The sequence below is a fragment of the Crocuta crocuta genome, unplaced genomic scaffold, assembly GCF_008692635.1.
Source record: "Crocuta crocuta isolate KB4526 unplaced genomic scaffold, BGI_CrCroc_1.0 scaffold650, whole genome shotgun sequence".
NCBI lineage: Eukaryota > Metazoa > Chordata > Mammalia > Carnivora > Hyaenidae > Crocuta > Crocuta crocuta.
This window is the reverse complement of record NW_027532882.1, coordinates 1,219,506-1,240,428: the sequence shown is the minus strand read 5'-3', so window position 1 is coordinate 1,240,428 and position 20,923 is coordinate 1,219,506. Positions and strand designations below refer to the sequence as shown.

At 49.9% G+C, this 20,923-nt stretch overlaps 1 protein-coding gene across 1 annotated transcript in view; it reads left to right on the top strand.

Annotated features, from left to right (window-relative positions):
* The window catches only part of MUC16 (mucin 16, cell surface associated), a 70,605-nt gene that overhangs the window by 21,921 nt on the left and 27,761 nt on the right, over positions 1-20,923 (top strand). Inside the window, exons 15-35 of the mRNA XM_077745738.1 lie at positions 576-700; positions 795-862; positions 3,651-3,823; positions 4,417-4,452; positions 4,649-4,714; positions 6,843-6,967; positions 7,135-7,202; positions 9,813-9,985; positions 10,304-10,339; positions 10,607-10,666; positions 12,467-12,588; positions 12,943-13,010; positions 14,388-14,560; positions 14,893-14,928; positions 15,154-15,216; positions 16,782-16,906; positions 17,082-17,149; positions 19,217-19,389; positions 19,503-19,538; positions 19,993-20,117; positions 20,296-20,363. Coding sequence (XP_077601864.1) covers positions 576-700; positions 795-862; positions 3,651-3,823; positions 4,417-4,452; positions 4,649-4,714; positions 6,843-6,967; positions 7,135-7,202; positions 9,813-9,985; positions 10,304-10,339; positions 10,607-10,666; positions 12,467-12,588; positions 12,943-13,010; positions 14,388-14,560; positions 14,893-14,928; positions 15,154-15,216; positions 16,782-16,906; positions 17,082-17,149; positions 19,217-19,389; positions 19,503-19,538; positions 19,993-20,117; positions 20,296-20,363 — 1,987 coding nt within the window. The remainder of the gene's footprint in view (positions 1-575; positions 701-794; positions 863-3,650; positions 3,824-4,416; positions 4,453-4,648; positions 4,715-6,842; positions 6,968-7,134; positions 7,203-9,812; positions 9,986-10,303; positions 10,340-10,606; positions 10,667-12,466; positions 12,589-12,942; positions 13,011-14,387; positions 14,561-14,892; positions 14,929-15,153; positions 15,217-16,781; positions 16,907-17,081; positions 17,150-19,216; positions 19,390-19,502; positions 19,539-19,992; positions 20,118-20,295; positions 20,364-20,923) is intronic.

Here is a 20,923-nt window from a genome sequence, read left to right as displayed (position 1 = left end):
GGTACAGTCACCCACTTCAGACCTCTGTCTTTTGATTCTTCATACACTAACCCCAGAATAACTATACAGGGTTCTTGTTTTCTTTTCTTTTCTTTTTTTTTAATGGGACACTTTTGACAAAGAAAGGGAGAGTTTTAATTAATATTTACATGCAAGCCACATGACTGTCGAGGGAAAACCAGGAGATGTGGTCAGTCCACGTAAAATCCACTCTTCAAAGATGGTTTAATGAGATTGAGACAGGAGTCACTCTCAGGGGGGACAAGACCACTCAGCGGGTGCACATTCTCCAATGGTGAAGTCAGAAGCCAATGGGAGATCTCTGCCCCAGGGGGCAACAGAGTGATTTTGCTTCTTTTCCTCCCACGAAAATGTCTGCCAACTGTTTTTCCTTGGATGCACTAGGATGAAGAGTTGAGGTTCTTTTTCCAGCTAAAATCATCCATCCAGGTTGGAGGCCAAGTCTGGCCGGATGCAAGGAAGACACAGATAGGGTGGCAACCCTTGGATCTGCCGCGTACAGCCATCCCCATCAGAGATCGTAATGAAGCCCCTCTCTCCCTTTCCGGCTGCAGGTGTGAGCCTGTCTCTGGTGCCCTTCACCCTCAACTTCACCATCACCAATCTGCGCTACACAGAGGACATGGAGCTCCCAGGATCTGAGCTATTCAACAGTGTAGAGAGGACCTTGAATCGTCTGGTGAGAGCCCCTCCAATGCCGGCCCTCCAGTGCCTACTTTTGTCCTTCCCAGCCCCTCGGCCCATCTACTTACCTCTATGTCTTTCATCCCCAGCTCAAACCCTTGTTCCAGAACAGCAGTATTGGGCCCCTCTATTATGGCTGCAGACTGGCCTTGCTCAGGTGAGAACTCCAGAGTACACATGCATGCAATGTGCAGGGGGTGGGGGCCATGAGCGGTACCTCCATCACAGGACAGCTGACCACCGGCTGCCAGGCTGTCTCACATTGTGTTCCTAACCAGGAAATGCAGAATCGTCTTGGACTCCCCTTCCCAGGTGACAAGGTTGAACTTCTCAGAGAGATCTTTCTTCTAGAATTCATCAAGAAGACAACTGGTCAATCGTGCTGGCTTTATCACAATGGAGCCATAGTTTCCAACCAGAATGATTTCCCTTGCAGGGGACATTCGGCAATGTCTGGAGACATTTTTTGGTTGTCGAAACTCAAGGGTGGTAGTTACTCCTGGCATCTAGTGAGTGAGGCCAGGAATGCTGCTAAATATCCTACTTGACATCTCTGTGCCTCAGCATCCTCACCTGTCAGTTGGAGTATCTCGATTTGCTTTCTCGCAAACAAATGTAGCCCATGATTCTGCTGGATGGTGATTTGGTATCTCTTCTGCTGGGAGATTCTCCAGCCTGGGTTGGCTCAGCTGATCTCAGATGAGGCTCATTCGTGTGTCTGCAGTCAGCTGCTGGCCGGGATACTTTCTTTCCTCCACATTGTCTCATGCTCCAGAAGGCAAGCTTGGGTTCATTCACATGCTCAGAGTTCCAAGAGCAGCAAGACATGTCAAGTCTGATTGCACATGTGCCTTCCAAGCCGTCACTTGCATCACATTTGTGAACGTGCATTGGCCAAGCCCAGATTCAAGAGATGAAGAAACAGACTCCACTTCTTTTTTTATTTTTTAATGTTTAGTTATTTTTGAGAGAGAGGGAGGGAGAGAAAGAGAGAGAGAGAGCAAGCAAGGAAGAGGCAGAGAGAGAGAGAGACACAGAATCTGAAGCAGGCTCCAGGCTCTGAGCTGTCAGCACAGAGCCCAACACAGGGCTTGAACTCCGTGAGATCAAACTGTGAGATCATGACCTGAGCTGAAGTCAGACACAGCTGACTGAGCCACCCAGGTGCCCTGAAAGAGACTCCACTTCTGATTGAAGGGAAGAATTTGTGGTCATTTGTGTGAGCATAGATAGTGAGGATTAAAATGAAAGGTGCTTAGCAAAGGAAGTAACATATAAAGGACACACAGTAAATTATTCATGACCTTTCCTAGACCTAGATACTGAGAATAACTCTATCATGTGGGAGCCCCCACGTGTGTACTTGGCTCACTTTACTTCTTGTGTGAAATCTCCCAATCAATGACCCTTCATCTGAGGAAGGAATACCCTCAGCTCCAAAGATACCATAGTCCTCCAGCCACAATGCTATGTCTTCCCCCTTTCCACTGGCCTTGAGATTTCTCTGGCTCTGAGATACCACACAGACTCATGCCCATCTCCACTCAAGGCTGGCTGCTTGGCCTCACTGTTTCTTTCAAAAGGCTCAGTCTCACTCACTGCAAGGTCCGTTTGCACCAAGAACTTTGGCCCTATTAATGCCTTATAAAAATGACTGTCTTTTACTGACCATTTACTAGTGCTAAGTGCTGTAGGGTCTGTCCTATTACCTCATTTGATGGATGAAAAAAAAATGAGCCACAGAGAGGTTGAGGGATTTACTCAGAGTCAGCCAGCAACTGAGCCAGAGAGCAATTTGACATTGCTTTTTCTCACCTTCTCTAAGTCCTCTCCATCATGCTTCTGTCATTAGCATATATGCTGCCTTGTTATGATTGTAATTTTATTTCTTTTCTTTCTTTCTTTCTTTCTTTCTTTCTTTCTTTCTTTCTTTCTTTCTTTCTTTCTTTCTTTCTTTCTTTCTTTCTTTCTAAATGTTTATTCTTGAGAGAGAGAGCAGGGTAGGGGCAGAAAGAGAGGGACACATAGAGTCTGAGGCTGGGGCTCTAACTCATGAACCGTGAGATCATGACCTGAGCTGAAGTTGGACACTTAACTGACTGAGCCACCCAGGCGCCCCATTTTACGTTTTTAAAAATTTAAATCCAAGTTAGTTAACCTATAGTGTAATAATGGTTTCAGGAGTAGAACCCAGTGATTCATCACTTACATACAACACCCAGTGCTCATCCCAACAAGTGCCCTCCTTAATGGCCATCACCCATTTAGCCCATCCCCCACCCACCTCCCTCCAGCAACAGTTTATTCTCGGTTTATTCTCTGTATTTAAGAGTCTCTTATGGTTTGCCTCCCTCTCTGTTTTTAGCTTATTTTTTGCCCTCTTTCTCCTATGTTCATCTGTTTTGTTTCTTAAATTCCACATATGAGTGAAATCATATATTTGTCTTTCTCTGACTGACTTGTTTCATTTAGCATAATTCACTCTGGTTCCATTTTTTAAAAATGTTTTATTTATTTCTGAGAGAGAGAGAGAGAGAGAGAGAGTGAGCAGGGAAGGGACAGAGAGAGAGGGAGACACAGAATCCAAAGCAGGCTCCAGGCTCTGAGCTGGCTGTCAGCACAGAGCCCGATGCGGGGCTCGAACCCACGAACCGTGAGATCATGACCTGAGCTGAAGTCGGACGCTCAACCGACTGAGCCACCCAGGCACCCCACTCTAGTTCCATTTTTAATGCTCAGCACAAGCATCAGCATTGGAAGATGCTGCACCCTCTGTGCTCAGGGGTCTTGCTTGTCCTAATCATGTCCAACCCTCTTCCAGCACCAAGGCCCTTCCAGGCTGTCTACCAGCTGTTCTGCTTTCTCTGTCCCCTCCTTCAGTGAGGCTTCCCAGGGCTCCTACCTGGAGTCCCCACCTCCCGTTTCCCATGTCTTTCCCTGCCCAGGCCTGAGAAAAAGCGAACAGCCACTGGAGTTGATGCTGTCTGTACTCACCGTTCTGACCCCATGGGCCCTAAGCTAGATAGGGAGAAGCTGTACTGGGAGCTGAGCCATCAGACCCATGGTGTCACCCAGCTGGGCTTCTTCACCCTGGACAAGAAAAGCCTCTATGTCAATGGTGAGCAACCTTTTTTGTAACCACAAGTTAAAGCTGAGAATCTGCCTCCTGCCTGCAAGGGAGTCATAGAAGCCACCCGGTGTGTTATTTTCCACCTGAGTGATATCTCTTGATGAGTCAAGGACCCCCATAGGCCCTCCAGTTTGCAAATCCTTTTCTTCCCTTTGCATCCCTGCATTTCAGGGCTGCGATTTCTGTACTTGTCTGGCCACAAAGTCTTTATCCAGACTGATAAAAGAGGATATCTCTCTGGCTGAAGTCAGTGGCTATTCAAAGGTCTGGCCATCTCTGTCCCTGTCAACGTCTATCTCAAAATCCCCTCTGGAGCCTGAAAAGCACACTTAACAAACCCATTTCTAGAGATGTTGGTGTATTTACCTTCCCAAATAAATTGCAAGTTCATGAAGACAGGGGCCCGGGTCTCTGATCTCTCAGCCTTTTAGAAATGAGATAGGGTTCCCCCTGAATCACAACCATTGAACTACGTAGATGTGAAGTCTTAGTTGGGGGTAGGGGCTGGTGGGCTTTGGGGCTATATCTTGGACCTCCCTCCCTTGCTTGCATCCCAGTTCTGTCTCCTTTTCTCATTTCAGGTTACACCCACTGGACCTCAGCCCTCATACCCAGTGGTGAGTATCCGTAGCCCTGATGACCACATGCTACAGACCCCTGGTGACAGCAACTGATCCCCTACCCCCAGGGCCTGGGGGAGAGAGGTGGCTAGAAGACTTAATGGTCTTACTCAGTTCCTCCTGCATTCAGTGGCTCTAGGGGAAGGCACTCCACTCAGAATCCCCATTCTTACACCAGACTGTTCATCCTTAGCTCCCGTGACCCCCGTGCTCTCCCCAGGGACCTCGGCAGTGCCAGCCCACTTCTCCAGCTCCACAGGTAGGCGACTTCTCTCTCTAGCTCCTTGTAAGGAGCCTCAAATCTATACCTGGAAGTTGTAAAGAAAAGCCCTGGAGCTACCAGGGGCCCCTGCTCTGCTCTCACTCCTCAAGAGCAGAGAATGTGTCGTCCTCGTCTGTCCAGATGCATTGGCCTAGGACAATTGACTGACCCTCTCAGTGCCTCGGTGTCCTCACCTGCCAGGTAAGAATAATCACACCTCATAAGGTCATTGTGAAGGTTGAATGAGAATGTATGGAAGCACACAGCATGGAGACTACCAGGGAACTTAGTACGATAGACATCACTGGGCGCGTGACCCGTACCAGGCAGAGGGCAGAAGATGGAGTCAGGTGGTCCCTCCCCTCACCAAGCTGACAGTGTTCTGAGAGACTGGAATTGAATGTGTGGTTATGATTGATAATAATTGTAAAGGATAACCACGGGGCACCTGGGTGGCTGTCAGCTAAGCGTCCAACTCTTTTTTTTTTTTTATTTTGAGAGAGAGAGAGTGTGTGAACAAGCATGAGCAGGGAAGAGGTAGAGAGAGAGAAGGAGAGAGAGAATCCCAAGCAGCCTCTATACTGTCAGCACAGAGCTCTTGGGGCACCTGGGTGGCTCACTTGAGCATCCAACTCTTAGTTTCGAGCTCAGGTCATGATCTCACAGTTCATGAGTTCAAGCCCCACACTGAGCTCTATGCCAACAGTGCAGAACCTGCTTAGGGTTCTCTCTCTCCCTCTCTCTCTGCCCCTCCCTTGCTCATGCTCACTCGCTCTCTCTCTCAAAATAAATAAACATGAAAAAAATCAAGATAACCATGTTATTCAGCACGTAAACATGCCACACTCTGTAGTTCTGCTTTTTAATTTTTAATCTTTTAAATTTAAATTTTTCATTTTGAAATGAACATAAATTCACAGGAAATTGCAAAATATAGTACAGAGTTCCCTGCATGCTTCACTCAGTTTCTCCTCAGTGGTTAACATCTTCTGTAACTACAGTATAATATCAAAACCAGGAAATTAACTGGGAAAATCCACAGACCTCAGATTTCAGATTTTACTAGTTTTATATGGATTCCTGTGTGTGTGTGTGTGTGTGTGTGTGTGTGTGTGTTTATGCCATTTTATCACATTGGCAGATTTTCATAAGCACCACTACAATCAAGGCTCAGAACAGTTCTATCACTACAAAGATGTTTTACAGGCATACCCACCCAGCCTCATTCTGGCAACCACTAATTTGTTTCTCATCTCTTTAATGTTATTATTTTGGGAATGTTGTATCAATAACATCATATAGCATCCAATCTTTGGGGACTGGGATTTTTAAAATTTTTTAAAAATGTTTATTTATTTTTGAGAGAGAAAGAGACAGAGCATGAGTGGGGAAGGGGGCAGAGAGAGGAGACATAATCTAAAGCAGGATCCAGGCTCTGAGCTGTCAATACAGAGCCTGATGCAGCACTTGAACTCATGAACTGCGAGATCATGACCTAAGCTGAAGTCAAACACTTAACTGACTCAGCCACCCAGGCGCCCCTCTAAATTTTTTAAAATGTTTATTTTTGAGAGACAGAGACCGAGCATGAGTGGGGGAGAGGCAGAGAGAGGGAGACACAGAATCTGAAGCAGGCTCCAGGCTCCCAGCTGTCAGCACAGAGCCTGACGCGGGGCTTGAACTCACGGACTGTGAGATCATGACCTGAGCCCAAGTCGGAGGCTTAACCGACTGAGCCACCCGGGCGCCCCTGAACCGTTTTCTACAAGTAGCTCCACGAGCATGCCCACCAACAATGCATGAAGATTTCAGTTTCTGCACATCTTTGCCAACACTTATTTTTTCCATCCTTCCTCCCTCCTTCCCTCTCTCCCTCTCTCTTTCTCTCTTTCTTCCTTTCTTTCATCGCCTAATAGCCATCCTAATGGATGTGGATGCAACCACATTTAATAGCATCTGGCTTTGCTCCTTATGAGGCCTCTGTGTTTGGTTCTAAGGTAGCCTACCTGCCACTCTGAACCTCTGCTTCCTCACATCTGGATCCATCTCCATCCCCAGAAGCTGTTTTAGAGGCCAGCCCAGGCCGGACTGAGGCACCGCCTCCTTTTGCTTTCTCCTGCTACAGCAGCCATCCCTTTCCTGGTGCCGTTCACCCTCAACTTCACCGTAACCAACCTGCACTTCGAAGACGACATGCAGCGCCCAGGCTCCGGAAAGTTCAACTCCACAGAGAGAATCCTGCAGGATCTGGTGAGAACCCGGCCCATCGCGCCAGCCCCNGCCCACTAGCGCCAGCCCCACCCACCTTATTCCTGCCGGTGCCCAGGTCGCCTCTGCCTCCTTCTCCTCACCAATACCCCAGCTCCCCCTGGCCTCCCTCATTGCTTCCTTCTCACTTACCGTCTCCTTTCTCATAGCTCAAACCCCTCTTCAAGAATAGCAGTCTGGGATTCCTCTATTCAGGCTGCAGACTAGCCTCGCTCAGGTGAGACTCTCCCCGAGAACACAGCCCAGCAGGTGTATGCGACCCTCACCTACGGGCTCCCTGACTTTGTCCAGCCTTGGGACAGCTACCGCCATGGATACCGCACGTCACCATCAACAATACCAGTCCCGGCAGCTAGCAGCTCCTAAGCCCCGAGGCACCGTGCCAGTCCTTTATATTCCACCCTGCCGGTCCTCACAACAGCCTTGTGAAGCGGGACCGAAGCTGAGACAGGCCCTGAGGGATCGAGTAGCTCGTGCCGGCCGCACAGAGCAGCCCCAGCACTGCGGGGTCTAGGGACAAACCCCCGCTCTTACGCCGCACTGCCTCCCCTGCCTCATCTGACCTCGCACATGTGGAAAACACCAATCTGGCAACCTCTAAGAGGGGAGAATCCGAAAGGCAAGGAAAGCGAGCACACGGTTACAGAGAGAGCGTGTGCCCCTAAATGGGCAGACTCAGCTGAAGCAGCCTGCCCCGCCCGGGGAGGCTGGGGCTGGGGAAGAGCCCCCTCGGGTGCGGCTGGGGTGGCCGTTGGTTGACACTGCTTCACACCTGGCATTCTCACTTCCCAAATCTCTCTAGGGCTGGGTGTCCTCAGATTCCCGTTTTATCACAGGCATCTACCTCCGGCTCCCCTTCCTTTCTGGGGGAAGAGCCGGCAGAGGAGCCTTAGTGGCCAAGAGCCTTGGTAAAGCCAGAGCAGCGTTCATTTACTGAGATCCTAGGCAGGCGATGGAACCTTGCTGTGCCTTGTTACTCCGTGTGTTATGCATGACATATTAGCCTATACATAATGTATGTATACTAATATCAATACCTATATTAATATCTATATCTATACATTATACTAATATCGGTACTTCTATTACTATCTATATACATAATGTATGTATACTAATATCGATACCTATATTAATATCTATTCATAATATAAGTATACCAATATCTATATCTATATGAAGAGAGAGAGTTGACCCTTAACAGCACAGGTTTGAACTGCATGCATCCACTTATACATGGATTTTTAAAAATAAATACAGTTCAGTGCGAAACGTATTTTCTCTTAAAATTTTCTTAATAACAATTTCTTTTCTCTAACTTACTTTATTATAAGTATATAATGCCTATAATGTAAAAAATGTATGTTAATTGTTTATGTTATCAGTAAGGCTTCTGGTCAACAGCAATCTATTAGTTATGTTTTGGGGGAGTCAAAAGTTATATACAGATATTCCACTGTGTTGAAACCCCTCTAAACTCCATTTGTTCAAAAGTCAACCGTATATATAAATATATGCATGCACATATATAGAGAGAGAGAGATAGAGAGAGAGAATAGGTATAATTATACACAAATTATATCTATACCTAATATATATATTATACTTATATGTAATATATAACTACATATATATCATGTATAGATACACTAGGTATAACATATATAAGTACACCTATACTTTATATGTCCATACATATGGACATAATAGGTATGTTATATATAGGTACCATTTCCAATACATATGATATATATAGGTGTAATCTCTAATATATTATATAACATATATCACCTAATATATATTTTAGACGTAGGTATAATATGTAATTATACCTATACTCTATATATATAGGTTTGTGTTATATATTTTATATATAGGTATAATCCCTAATATATATTACAGATTAATATATAAGGTATATATAATATATAATACAATAATAAACAAAATATAAAACAAATATATAACAAATATATATCATATACTTATATTCTAAATATATGATGACATTATATATCATATTCGTATTATGTATGATTGTGTCATGCATGATATACAGTATGATGGCTATAATAACAACTGTGGGAGTTGAGGAATACAGCGCGTGTGATGACGAGTACCCAGTGCCGAGCCGCTGCGTGCTAAGAATTTAACAGGGGGTGGTGGTTGTTAGGAGAGAGATTCTATCCATGGCCCTCAGGTGTGGGAGTGCCTTTCTCTCCATCTCACTCAGTAGCGTGTGGCTGGGTGGGTCAGTGGGTGGGTCAGCGTCCTGTGACTGGAGACTGTCATGCTTTCCAACAGACCCACCACAAGGGCATGTCTCTCCAGCCATTTAGTCCCTTCGGTCTTTAGGAATGTCCTCGCCCTGCTTCTAGACCGAGTGACTTTAGCTTTTTGACCTCACCATTGAAAATCCTAACTTTCTGCAGGAAAATGTCACCAAGCCATGCTGTGGTCACTTGCCCTGGGGCTACAGCCAGCCATTACACCGTGACCCTAGGCACCTTGTTGTGCCCGTCAAGAACTGTGACACGATGTGGCTGTTGTGGCTTCATTGGCATCTGCCAGGGTTGCTCACTCCAACAGTCCCCTCTGTGCATCGGCCACACACCCCGTGCTTTCAGAGGCTTCTCTCCCAGGCGTGCAGGAGGCTTCCGCCTGTGGTGTGCCAGTTCTTCGTTTATGGAGGGCGTCTCCCTGATGCAGCAGCTCTTGTTAACTAGGGTGTCCCAAGTTTCTGCCTTCGAGGACAGCAAGGGGAGAGAGGGAAGGACCAACAGATAGAGAAGACAGTTGGACCAACTATGTGGTGATTCTTACCCAGGCCTGAGCAGGACGGGGCAGCCACCAGAGTGGATGCTATCTGCCTGCATCGCCCCGACCCTACGGGCCCTGGACTGGACAGAGAGAAGCTGTACTGGGAGCTGAGCCAGCTGACCCATGGCATTGCCTTGCTGGGCCACTACACCCTGGACAGGAACAGTCTCTGTGTCAATGGTGAGCCCCTGTGATGTGATCGGAGTCTCTTCCCCCTCACGGGGCAGCCTCTGCCCTGTGGCTTGAGGATGCATGGCCCGCCTGGCCCTTAGGGATTTGGCCCCGTGCACTGGATGTGCTGATTCAGGTCTGGACCCCATGGTTTCCTCTTCTTTGTCTTGGACTGACCTCACCCTCACAGCCTTCTTTCCTGGCTGTGCTGATGGAGAATCCCCAGCAGTGCTCCCTGCTGGAACCCCCTCCACTGCCTGGCCTCCTGTTTGGTCCCCCACCTCTCCCTTGACCCTGACCCACTATCGTGCCTCCCTCTCCCTACAGGCTTCACCCATCAGAGCTCTGCATCCACCACCAGCAGTGAGTATTCAGCTGATGTCCCAGGGCCCCCCCCACAGGGAAGGCAAAGAGCTGACACCTCTTTGTGGCCGCTTAGGTCCTCCCCAGGAAGGACGGAGCTCCTGGGAGGGCACGAGTTATTTGCTCTCCTCTCTGCCCCACTTAACAGAGGGAATCTCAGCCCAAGCCCTACATGCAGCAAGCCTAGTGAATAGTCTCTGTCGCTGGCATTTCTGCCATGTGCTCGCCTTTCTGCCTTTACTAATAAGGGCTTTTCCTCGGCTTTAGGGACCTCCACAGTGGACCTGGAAGCTTCTGGAACTCCATCCACCTTCCCCAGCCCCACAGGTAAGTGCCATCCGATAGCAGATCTGTTAGAGAGTGCCTGGTGAGTGTAAACACACCTGACATTATTCACTCAAATAAAGACGGAAAGTTATAGTAAATGTAGTGATAATGAGTCAATTGACAACCTGTTGAGCTCCTACTCTGTGCCAGGCCCCGGGAAATACAACAGGGAACACAACACAGAAAAAAATCATTGCCCTCATAAAGCTTATATTCTTTTTTTAAAAGTCTATTTATTTATTTTGAGAGAGAGAGCAAGTGGGGGAGGGACAGAGAGAGAGAGAGAGAGAGAGAATCCCAAGCAGGCTCTGCAGTATCAGCACAGAGTCTGATGTGGGGCTCAAACCCACAAACTGTGAGATCATGACCTGAGCCAAAGTCAGACACTTAACTGATGAGCCACCCAGGCGCCCCGCAATGACATTGATTTTTAAAGACGACAGAACAGGGGAGCCTGGGTGGCTGGTGGCTCAGTCGGTTAATGCCTGACTTCAGCTTAGGCCATGATGTCATGGTTTGTGGGTCCAAGCCCTGCATCAGGCTCTGTGCTGACAGCTCAGAGCCTGGAGCCTGCTTCAGGTTCTGTGTCTCCTTCTCTCTCTGCCCCTCCCCTGCTCTCTACTCTGTCTCTGTCTCTGTCTGTCTCTCTCAAAAATAAACATTTTTTAAAAAATTTAAAACGACAAAAGAACAGAAGCTGGTTTTGCCTGCTTTCTTTAAATAAACTTTTGAATAAAGATATACTTAAGAGGAATTATTCATAAAATAAGTCTTATTAAATGAGTTAATTGGGGGGAAAATTGTTAGCTGGCAAATTGTTCCTCCGGCAAATTTTCAAACATTGAAGTCTGAACCTGTCTGGGAGGGTCTTCAAAGGTGCCCTGCTGGGAGAAAGAAACTGGCTGGAGCCAAGACGTCTTAGGGTCCTTAGCTCTTGGTTTCTCACCTGGTCTCATGCTGGTCGGACGTTCTAAACCCCAGCTTAGAGGGGTTTTGAGGGATTTGGGGGGTTGAGCAAAGAAAAAGATATGACCACTAGATGGCAGTAGCACACACACAAACGTGGGTGGGCAGCGCCCGGTTTGCCCGCAGGGGAGGAACCTCAGCGCTGACATCTTTAAGAAGCTATGCCATGGGGACCCCTACTCAAAAGGGGAGAAGGGCAAGGGAACCCCCTGGGGAGGGCAGCGGTCAGAGAAGACATTCTCATGTCTAGTCACGTCACTCGGCAGCCTGGTGGAGCGTCTCTGGGTTAGATAGCCCTGGTGGGCAGCCGTGGCTAGGCTCTTTGCAGCCACAGGGGTGGTCCTTACACAGCTCTAAGATGTTGGGTGTTGTTTCAGGGGGTAAGCAAAGCAGGCAGGCTCAAGGTGGCTGAAGTCTGCCTGTTTGGGCTGTGTTTAAAACAACTGGATATAAAAAAAAATTGAGTTTGGTCCTGGCAAGCTTCTGAGCTCATGGGTTCCCAGCCTGCTGTGAAGAATTAAATACCCTACTGGCTAATAGGCAGGCACCTTCCCCGGCTCATTATGAAACACCCAGACACCACCATCCTCAGTTTCCATAGGTGGCCAAAGCTGGGGACCATGTAAAATAGAACATGCCACTGCCTCCACTCCCCACCCCCACTCATCTCCAGTCTCAGATGAACACGGAGCGATACCCAAAAGGTCGCAGGTGAGGGCAGCCTCTCTCTGGCATCTCTAGGATGTAGAGTCCTCTGAGCAGGCTAGGGTTGTGTTTCCCCGTGGTCCAGACCTGACTCAGCACGTGGCTTCTTCTCCTCCTTCCCCACTGCAGCAGCCGGTCCTGCTCCAGTGCCCTTTACCCTCAATTTTACCATCATCAACCTGCCCTACACAAAGGACATGCGGCCGAGCTCTGCCAAGTTCAACTCCACAGAGTCAATTCTACAACGCCTGGTGAGAACCCCCTGCAACCCATCCCTCTCTTCCAACGCCCTCCCCACCCTCTTTGAGTCTCCTTACTACACTTTTGGAGGCTACGGAGGGCTGGAGGGGAAGACAGTTTCTAGGTTCAAAACGTGGAATGGCCACAGAGAAGTGATGTGCCTTCGGAGCAGTGATCTTGCCCTTTGGTACCATTTCCTCCTCTGTAAAACTAAGATCATAAAAGCATTGATCCCAAAGGGTTCTTCTGAGAATTAAATGTTGTGTTGAGATGATTGGGGAGCTGCTGTTTTGTTTTAACGTGGTGTTTTAAAATGACGGTGACTTTTACATCTATTTTTCATTCGCCTGCTTCTTCCTTCCCAGCTCAAGCCCTTGTTTGCCAACAGCAGCATTGGCTCGCTCTACATTGGCTGCAGAGTGACCACACTAAGGTAAGACCTCTTCCTTGCCTTGCCTTAGGAGGTGTGTAGTAAGGGACAGGCTGGTTGGGCCGACCAGGGCCTGGACTAGGGAGGCAAGTGAGATGCCGAGGGCACAACATTTAAGGAGGCGCTCACCCTCAGGTGCCCACCCTACGTCTGCACTGCTCCAAGTGTCAGCATTCCCTTAAATGTTGTATCCAGGCACCTTGCATGTCTCACACGGTTCCCAGCTCTGGTGCCAGCCCTCTCTGGGTCATCTTCAATCCCATCCGATAATCAGACTTGCAAGACCTGAATAGGTCACACACAGACGAAATGGCATGCCAGCACGGCAAGCATTGGGCCTTTTGTTTTTGTAAGAACCTTCTTGGAAGTCCAAGGATGATTCTTTTGGAATCCACATGACGGTTAATGTGCAAAGAAACGTAACTTCAGTGGGTAGGAGATGGAGCCACCTTGGCTCATATGTTCCATGTCCCAAAAGGTAACCAGAATCTCTCATAACAGCCCCGACAAGTTAAGACGTTTACCATGCCTGAGGAAGCCCAAAGCTATAGCTTCCTGTCAGGTATTGTTGTCCATTTTCAGCTCTCTCAGAAAAGGTGCAGGTCATCAACAAGGGGTCATTGTCACCATAAGCAGCATCACTGGGAAACACAGCTGACATTGCACCTTTATCAAGTTTCTAGGAGACCAGAGCTGGAAGTAGCTTAGGTCAAGGTCACCTCCATTCTGTTGAGGTGCAAGGGATACTCTGTTTCTCCCCAGTAATGCTCTCTGGCAGTGCTAGCTGCTCTTCAGGGTTAATTTTTCCTGCTGCCTTCCCCAGGGAGCTGGGAATACGAGAAGCAGGTGGACATTGGGTAGGGGGTCTTCCCCATGCAGCATCTCATGCTCAGATGCTCAGCTCCAAAAGTTGGGTTGGCTCAGCTTTCCGAGAGCTGATGAATCTGCTCACAGCTGCTATCCAGTGCTCAGGACTGTACATGCCTGGTTCTGTGAAAATATCTGTTAAACAATTAAACAGCTAGTTAATGAGTATCTGGCACCAAAGGTATATATCAGTATCATTTCCAAACCCCATGACATTCTCACAAAAGGATTAGAGTGTTATCCACGCTGCAAATATGGAAGAACTGAGTTAGACCCACTTCTGTGGATTACCCGACAAGCGACAGAGCCAGGGTTGGAAACAATGGTCATCTGACTCTAAAGCGCCCACTCTGGTCCTTTGTTGCTCAGAGATGCCCCTTCTCTCAGGAGCAGCTCCTGTTTGGACCAAGAGAGCAGAGAAGCAGGCATTCACCAAAAGTGGGCCTATACAATGATGTCCTGCCCGGGATGCCACTCTGTCCTGTGCCCATGCCCAGGTCCTTCTCTCCCCAGGCCCGAAAAGGGTGGAACAGCCACTGGAGTTGATGCTGTCTGCACCTACCGACCTGACCCTTCCGGTCTCCAGTTGGACAGGGAGCGGCTCTACTGGGAACTGAGCCACCAGACCCATGGTGTCACCCAGCTCGGTTTCTACATCCTGGACAGGGACCGTCTCTATGTCAACGGTGAGCATCTGGTGGTGACAGGGGTCTCCTCCTGCACCCCAGGTGGATTATTCTGTTGGTGCCCTGAGCTCTGGCCAGAGAACACATCCCTGTCTGCCTCTAGACTCCTCTCTCGTCATTCCTCTTTTCCTTGTGAGATCCTCCTTCCCCACCAAGGGCGACATCACACACAGGGAGGTGGAGAGTCAGAGAAAGTTATAGGAGGCACCACCCACTGTCTGGAAGGGACACGACCTCCTGATGACATCTGGTCTTCCAGCAGTGGCCCAGCCCCTTCATCCTTTGCTTCAGCTTTTCAAACATCCCACCTCTCTCTCATCCACTCTCCGCAGGTTACACCAGCCCACCACTGACTGCCATCCCCAGTGGTAAGTGCTCAAACCCTACATGGCCCAATGCCCCCACACCTTGTGGGAACATCTGCTGCCTCTCCCCTAAGCCCAGGGCCTCATGGAGGAAGGAATTCTTGGGAGCCTGGTCACCCATCTACTGTCTACCTTCTGTGACTCACACTGGGCATTAAGGGCCCCTCTCTGTGGCATCTCCAAGGTGATAAGGCTGCATCTTTCTTATTTCTGCTGCTTCCTCCTCAGTTCCTGTGATTTCCACACCCCCAGGAACCTCAGCAGCTCCAGTCTCCTTCTTCAGCTCTACAGGTAAGAGCCTTCTCTCCATGTCTCCTTCCTTCCCACCCACATGCCTCTGTGCTGAGCAATGAGAAGGGCAAAAGAGTAAATGTAGGCAGGTCAAAATAAGGGGACGCTGTGGGGAGGATGATCTTTGGGACCATGCGTTTGTAATAGACCAGGCCAGCTCCATCCCTAGGTTTGGAGAGCTCTGTAACTCTGGGTTTTCAATCCCAAGCTAAAGCAGTAACTCCTTTTAATCCACTCTTTGCTTTCTGTGAAGGTGCTGTATCAGCTACATTACTGCGTAACAAATGACCCTCAAATTTATTGGATTAAAACAATCACATACTACTCTGCTCACTAGTATATAGGTCAGCAGGATAGTTCGTTGGGTCTGAACTAGGCTCCCTTATGTGTCTGTAGTCACCTGCAGGTGAGCTAGGTGACTCTGCTTCTGGAAGATGCCTGACTGATGGCTGGGGTGCCTCAGTTCCCTTCATGTGGCCTCTCATCATCCCATAGACTAGCTGTGGCTTCTTCATATGGTGATCATGGACTTCCTAGAAGCAAGAGAGGGCGAGCCTCAGTGCACAGGCACTTCTCAAGCTTCTGGTTGCATCACGTTTCTCTCGCCCCATTGGCCAAAGCAAGTCATGGCCAAAGTCAAGAGGTGGAGGAATAGACTCCCACCTCTTGGTGAAAGGGCCTTGTGCCACTCTGCAAGGATGCAGATGCATGGAGGTGAAGAATTTGTGCTCACTTTTACAGTCTACCTCAGGTGACCTGCCAGGGACCAACCTGTGACTGTGTTGGCCTTCGGGGACCCATGGGGAGTCAGTTAGTAAGATTAGGGCAGTGGTACATTCTGGAACAACTCTCAAAGCTTTATCTTCTGCTAAATGGAATGGAAATAGTCATGGGCAAATCCAGGACTAATTCCCAAAGGCCAGAGACTAAAGCAGAGAAAGCAGATGTAAGTGGCAGCAGCAACAGTGTGCACAAAGCAATGACAGCACCATTCACTGCTTGTTTGTCACATCATGCAGACTCAGCTTTACACGTACGGTCTTTGACCCCAGCAGACGGGTACTGCTCTTTCTCTGTTTAAGAGAGGCATAGACTGGTTCTGGGGGGGCTGAGTGTTTTTCTGAGATCACACGGGCAGCAGATGGGCAGGACTCATGTTTAAGTCATTCAAACTCTAGAATTTGCGCTGTGTGGCTTTAGGGAAGTGACTTAACTTCTCCGAAATGTGTTTTTATCCTCTGTCAACTGGGAATAAGTAAAAGGATTCACTTCCAGGGTTTTTTTGAGGACTGCAAAAGATACTGGATGGAAAGTTCTTAGCACAGAGAAGCTGTTACCAAATATCAGCTAGTATGATTGCTTTTATTTTTGTTGTCATTAATATCATTGCTACTAGTAGAATAACAAAATAAGGTCTCCCTTTTGGGGAGGAGATCTTCTGAGCTCTTAAACCAGATGTGAACATACTGGGCACCAGGGATGCGAATCCAGACTCTACCCCACCTTCCCTAAATCCAGCTTAGACAGTGACTCAGGGCATGCCTTTTCTCCCAACCTCACTGCAGTTTCTGGCCATGCTCTGGTTCCATTCACCCTTAACTTCACCATCACCAACCTGCGCTACACAGAGGACATGCAGTTTATGAGTTCAGCCAAGTTCAACAAAGTAGAGAAGGTCTTGCAGAGCCTGGTAAGAGCCCCACCCACCTCACTCCTGCACCACCTGCTGATGCCCACCTACCCACTGACCCCAGCCTCACCCACCTCTCCCCGCCCTCCCTCAACGGATGCCATCCCCACCCAGCTTGCCCAACCCTGCCCTTGTTGAACTCAGACCTTCTACTCACCTCCCTCTCCTTCAATAGCTCGGACCCTTATTCAAGAACACCAGTGTCGGCCCCCTCTACTCTGGCTGCAGACTGACCTCGCTCAGGTGGGACCCCCAGAGAAAATGGCCCACTGAGGCACCGTGGGGATTCTTACCATGGTCCTCTAGGGCTTGGTCCTCACTTTGGCCTCAGCCCTTTCCAGCTCCCAATGAGGGGTGACCGCTGTCCTTTGGGCTGCTGCTCTGGACCCTCCCATCCTCCTGAGCCTCAGATCTCCCAGGCAATATTTAATGGGAACAAAATGACAAGACATAGTGACTGGAAAGTATGCACTGAATTCCTTCATAAAGGACCCATCCCTGATCCTTCACAAAGGCTATGATCCCCAGTCTACCATGTCCACGCTGCATGCAGAGGTTTCTGAAGGCTAACCCACAGCAAATACTTAGCCAGACATTGGAGTTCTTGGTGTATGGTCACTATTCACATTCTGGGCCGGAGAGTTCTTGTCATGGGTGGCTGTCCTCTGCTCTGTAGGATATTTAGCAGCATCTTGGCTACGCGACAGATGCCTATAGTAGCCCAATCCCAAAGTAGTGACGGACAAATCTGTCACCAGACATTGCCAAATGACCCTTGAGATGCAGAGCACCCCAGGTTAGAGTCACTGGGCAAGAGGCTTCCTGTCCATCATCTCCCTGGACTTTGTTAACGTCATTACTATTACCCTGATTTTACAGATGGGAAACCAAGACACAGAAAGGTCAAGGAGCTTTCCCAGAGCCAGTGGCTGTCACATAGTGGAGCCAGGATTCAAGGCCAGCCTCCTCAGAGTCCATACTGGCTCCCACTAAGCCTGCGGTGCTTCCGTTCTTTGGGAAGGACCATGGGCTCTCCCCTCCCCCAGAATCCCAGCCTTCCATCCCCTGCTCCCTTCCAGGGCAGAGATGTGCAACTCGGCCCCCCTTCACCAAGTGATGGGCCTTCTGAGCAGAGTGGGCCTCTCCATTCCGAGGTCCCCTGGAGGGTTGAGCCTCAGTGGGCATCCCCCCAGGGTATCTGCATGCCTCCAAAAATAGAATTTGAGAAATTCCCTCCCTGTGGTGCTAGGATAGAGCAGGATGGAATGAAGCCCTCTTGCTTGGGGTCTAGCCCAGGGTGCTGATGTTCCCATAGCAGAAATGTCCTCTCCACTCCCCTGGCCTGGAGTTCCACAAATTTTCTTCCCATCCACAAGCACTGCTTGAGCACCTACTGTGTCCAAGCTCCATGCTGAGCTCTGAAATCTCCATGGAGGCCAAAGCATAGACTCTTCCATCAAGAAGAGGGTACTGCATTAATAATATGTAAACGTATGCAGACGTATGCATACACATTTACTATATGTAATTATTATGTGTGAATCATGTAATTAAGTATATAAAAACATATACTCTAATGGTGAATAAAATAATAGTGGCAGATACTCCCTTAGCACTTAGGGATGTACCAGATATTACTGTAAGCATTAGACTTAATGCTCACAAGACACACCTGGGTACCATGATGACACCCATTTTATAGATGAGAGACTGAGGCCCAGAGAGACTGTTGAAGTGCTAGGAGATGGGCAGTGTAGCAGGTCTAGGAGGAACTGAAGTGGCAGCTCACACCTGGGGAGGAGGACTTGATGGCCAGGAGACACAGCTCTGGGCCAGGAGAAGTGATTCAGGGAGAGGGAACCACAGGTGAGAGCCTGAGGTAGCGAGCATGCGGAGCAGACATTCTCACCTGCGGGGGGAGGGGGGGAGGCGGAGAGATGTGCAGGGCAGCCTGGATGCCACCATGTGCGCGTTGGGGCAGCGCGGGAGGGGGGTTGCTCATCCACAGGCAGTAGGGAGCCAGAAGGATTCAGCAAATTCCCAAGAAAGGAAGATTCCCATTTTAAGTGAGACTTGGCAGTGTGATGACGGTGGAGCATAAAACACAGAGGGGCCAGACTCACAAGGTGGCCCTGGAAGGAATGTGGAGCGAATTCCTTCAGTGTGGATGATGAGCATCCGGGGGAGGGCTGTTGGCAGGGGCCCCGTCGCCTCCTAGCTTTCCCCACGGTGCCTCCGTATTGGTACCCCTCGGGGGCCCTTCGCTGATGAATCTTCACCATCTGCACCTCTGTGTCCTGCCCTCCCCAGGCCGGAGAAGGCTGGAGCAGCCACCAGCGTCAGCGCCATCTGCTCCTACCGCCCCCACCCTGCGGGCCACGGGCTAGACAGAGAGAAGCTGTACTGGGAGCTGAGCCGGCTGACCCGTGGTGTCACCAGGCTGGGCCACTACACCCTGGAGCAGGACAGTCTCTGTGTCAGTGGTGAGCAGCAGCCACCTGCACTTTGCTGAGCTGTCAAGCTCACGTTTCCTGCCCCCCCACCCCAGGGCTTCTCCACCTCAGCACCTCCCCTCTGTCTTGCCCTCTCTCCGCAGGCTACACCCACCAGACACCAGTAACTGCGCCCAGTGGTGAGTACTCATGGGTCTTCAGGAGGTGCCCCCCGCCCCGCACCTACCAGGGAAGGAAGCAGCCGGCCCCGCTCACGCCTCCAGCTGTCAGGGAGGGAAGAGATCAGGGACACGGGCTGGGAAGTCATTGTAGCAAGCCTCAGCTGGGCATCACCTCTGTGCTGTTGGCTGGACGCACAGAAGTGGCCCCCACGTGGTGGTCAGGTGGATGGAAGAAAGTGCCTGAACATGGGCTTGAATAAATAAGAATGTGAATTGTCTCCTTCAAATCATGCCCACCTTCACCCGCATCATGTGATGGTCTCATGTCCACACTGGTGATTCTGGCATTAGGTGCCCAAGGACCCTTAGCACTTGCCACAGTCCCCGGTGAGACAGCTGCTGTTCCCAGGCCCTGCCCAGTATCCATCCCAGGCCTGACAGCGTGGCCTCTCCTCTCCCTCCCCTGCCGCAGCCACGGGACAACCCCTTGTGCCTTTCACCCTCAACTTCACCGTCACCAGCCTACGCTACACCGAGGACATGCAGCCTCCTGGATCCTTGAAGTTTAACACCACGGAGAAGTCCCTGCAGCGCCAGGTGAGAGCCCCGCCCACCTCGTCTTCTTCCTGCATTCTGATGCCAGCCCCGCCCACTCCTGCCCCATTCCCCGGGAGCTAGCCCCTCCCACCTCACTCTCACCCACCCCTCCCCACCTATACCCATCGTGCCCCTGCAACACAGACCATCCGTTAAGTTCCCTTGCCCTCACCCACAGCTCAGACCCTTGTTCAAGAACACGAGTGTGGGCCCGCTGTTCGCAGGCTGCAGACTGACCTTGCTCAGGTGAGACCTCGCAATCCCCGGCCGGGGCTGCCTGGAGCGCTGCCAGAGCCCAGGAGTTCCCTCCGCCTCCTTCCTGCCCTCTCTGTCCATGTCTTCAGCAGAGGTGGAATTCAGGAGTCACTGGCTCCAGGACCAAGGCGTCTTCTGATTGTACCCCCCCCCGCCCCCGAGCTGTCCCCAGATTTTGCAGAGCCCCTCAGTAGAATGGGGACCCTAGTCGGGTCATCCTTCTGAATTCCCTCCTGTCTCCTTTTGACCAAAGAGCGCATTTCCTCGAGGTTTTCAGCTCTAGCCTCAGGATTCCTCTCAAGGCAAGCATGCCTTTTCCTCTTCCTTTAATCCCCGGTTCCAGCTCCTCACCTGTCTCCAGTGGAAGCTCTCCTGACCCCACGCCGGGAGGCTGCGGGTCACAGACCTGCAATTTAATAAATATCCTGCCACCCACTCACTGTGTGCACAGTCCCAGGCTGGCCAGAGGTGGGGTCCAGCCTTCTTACTTCCCCGGGCCCCTTCTTGTCCTGCCCCACGGACCCCAGGAGTCCTGCCTGGGGACCCCATCT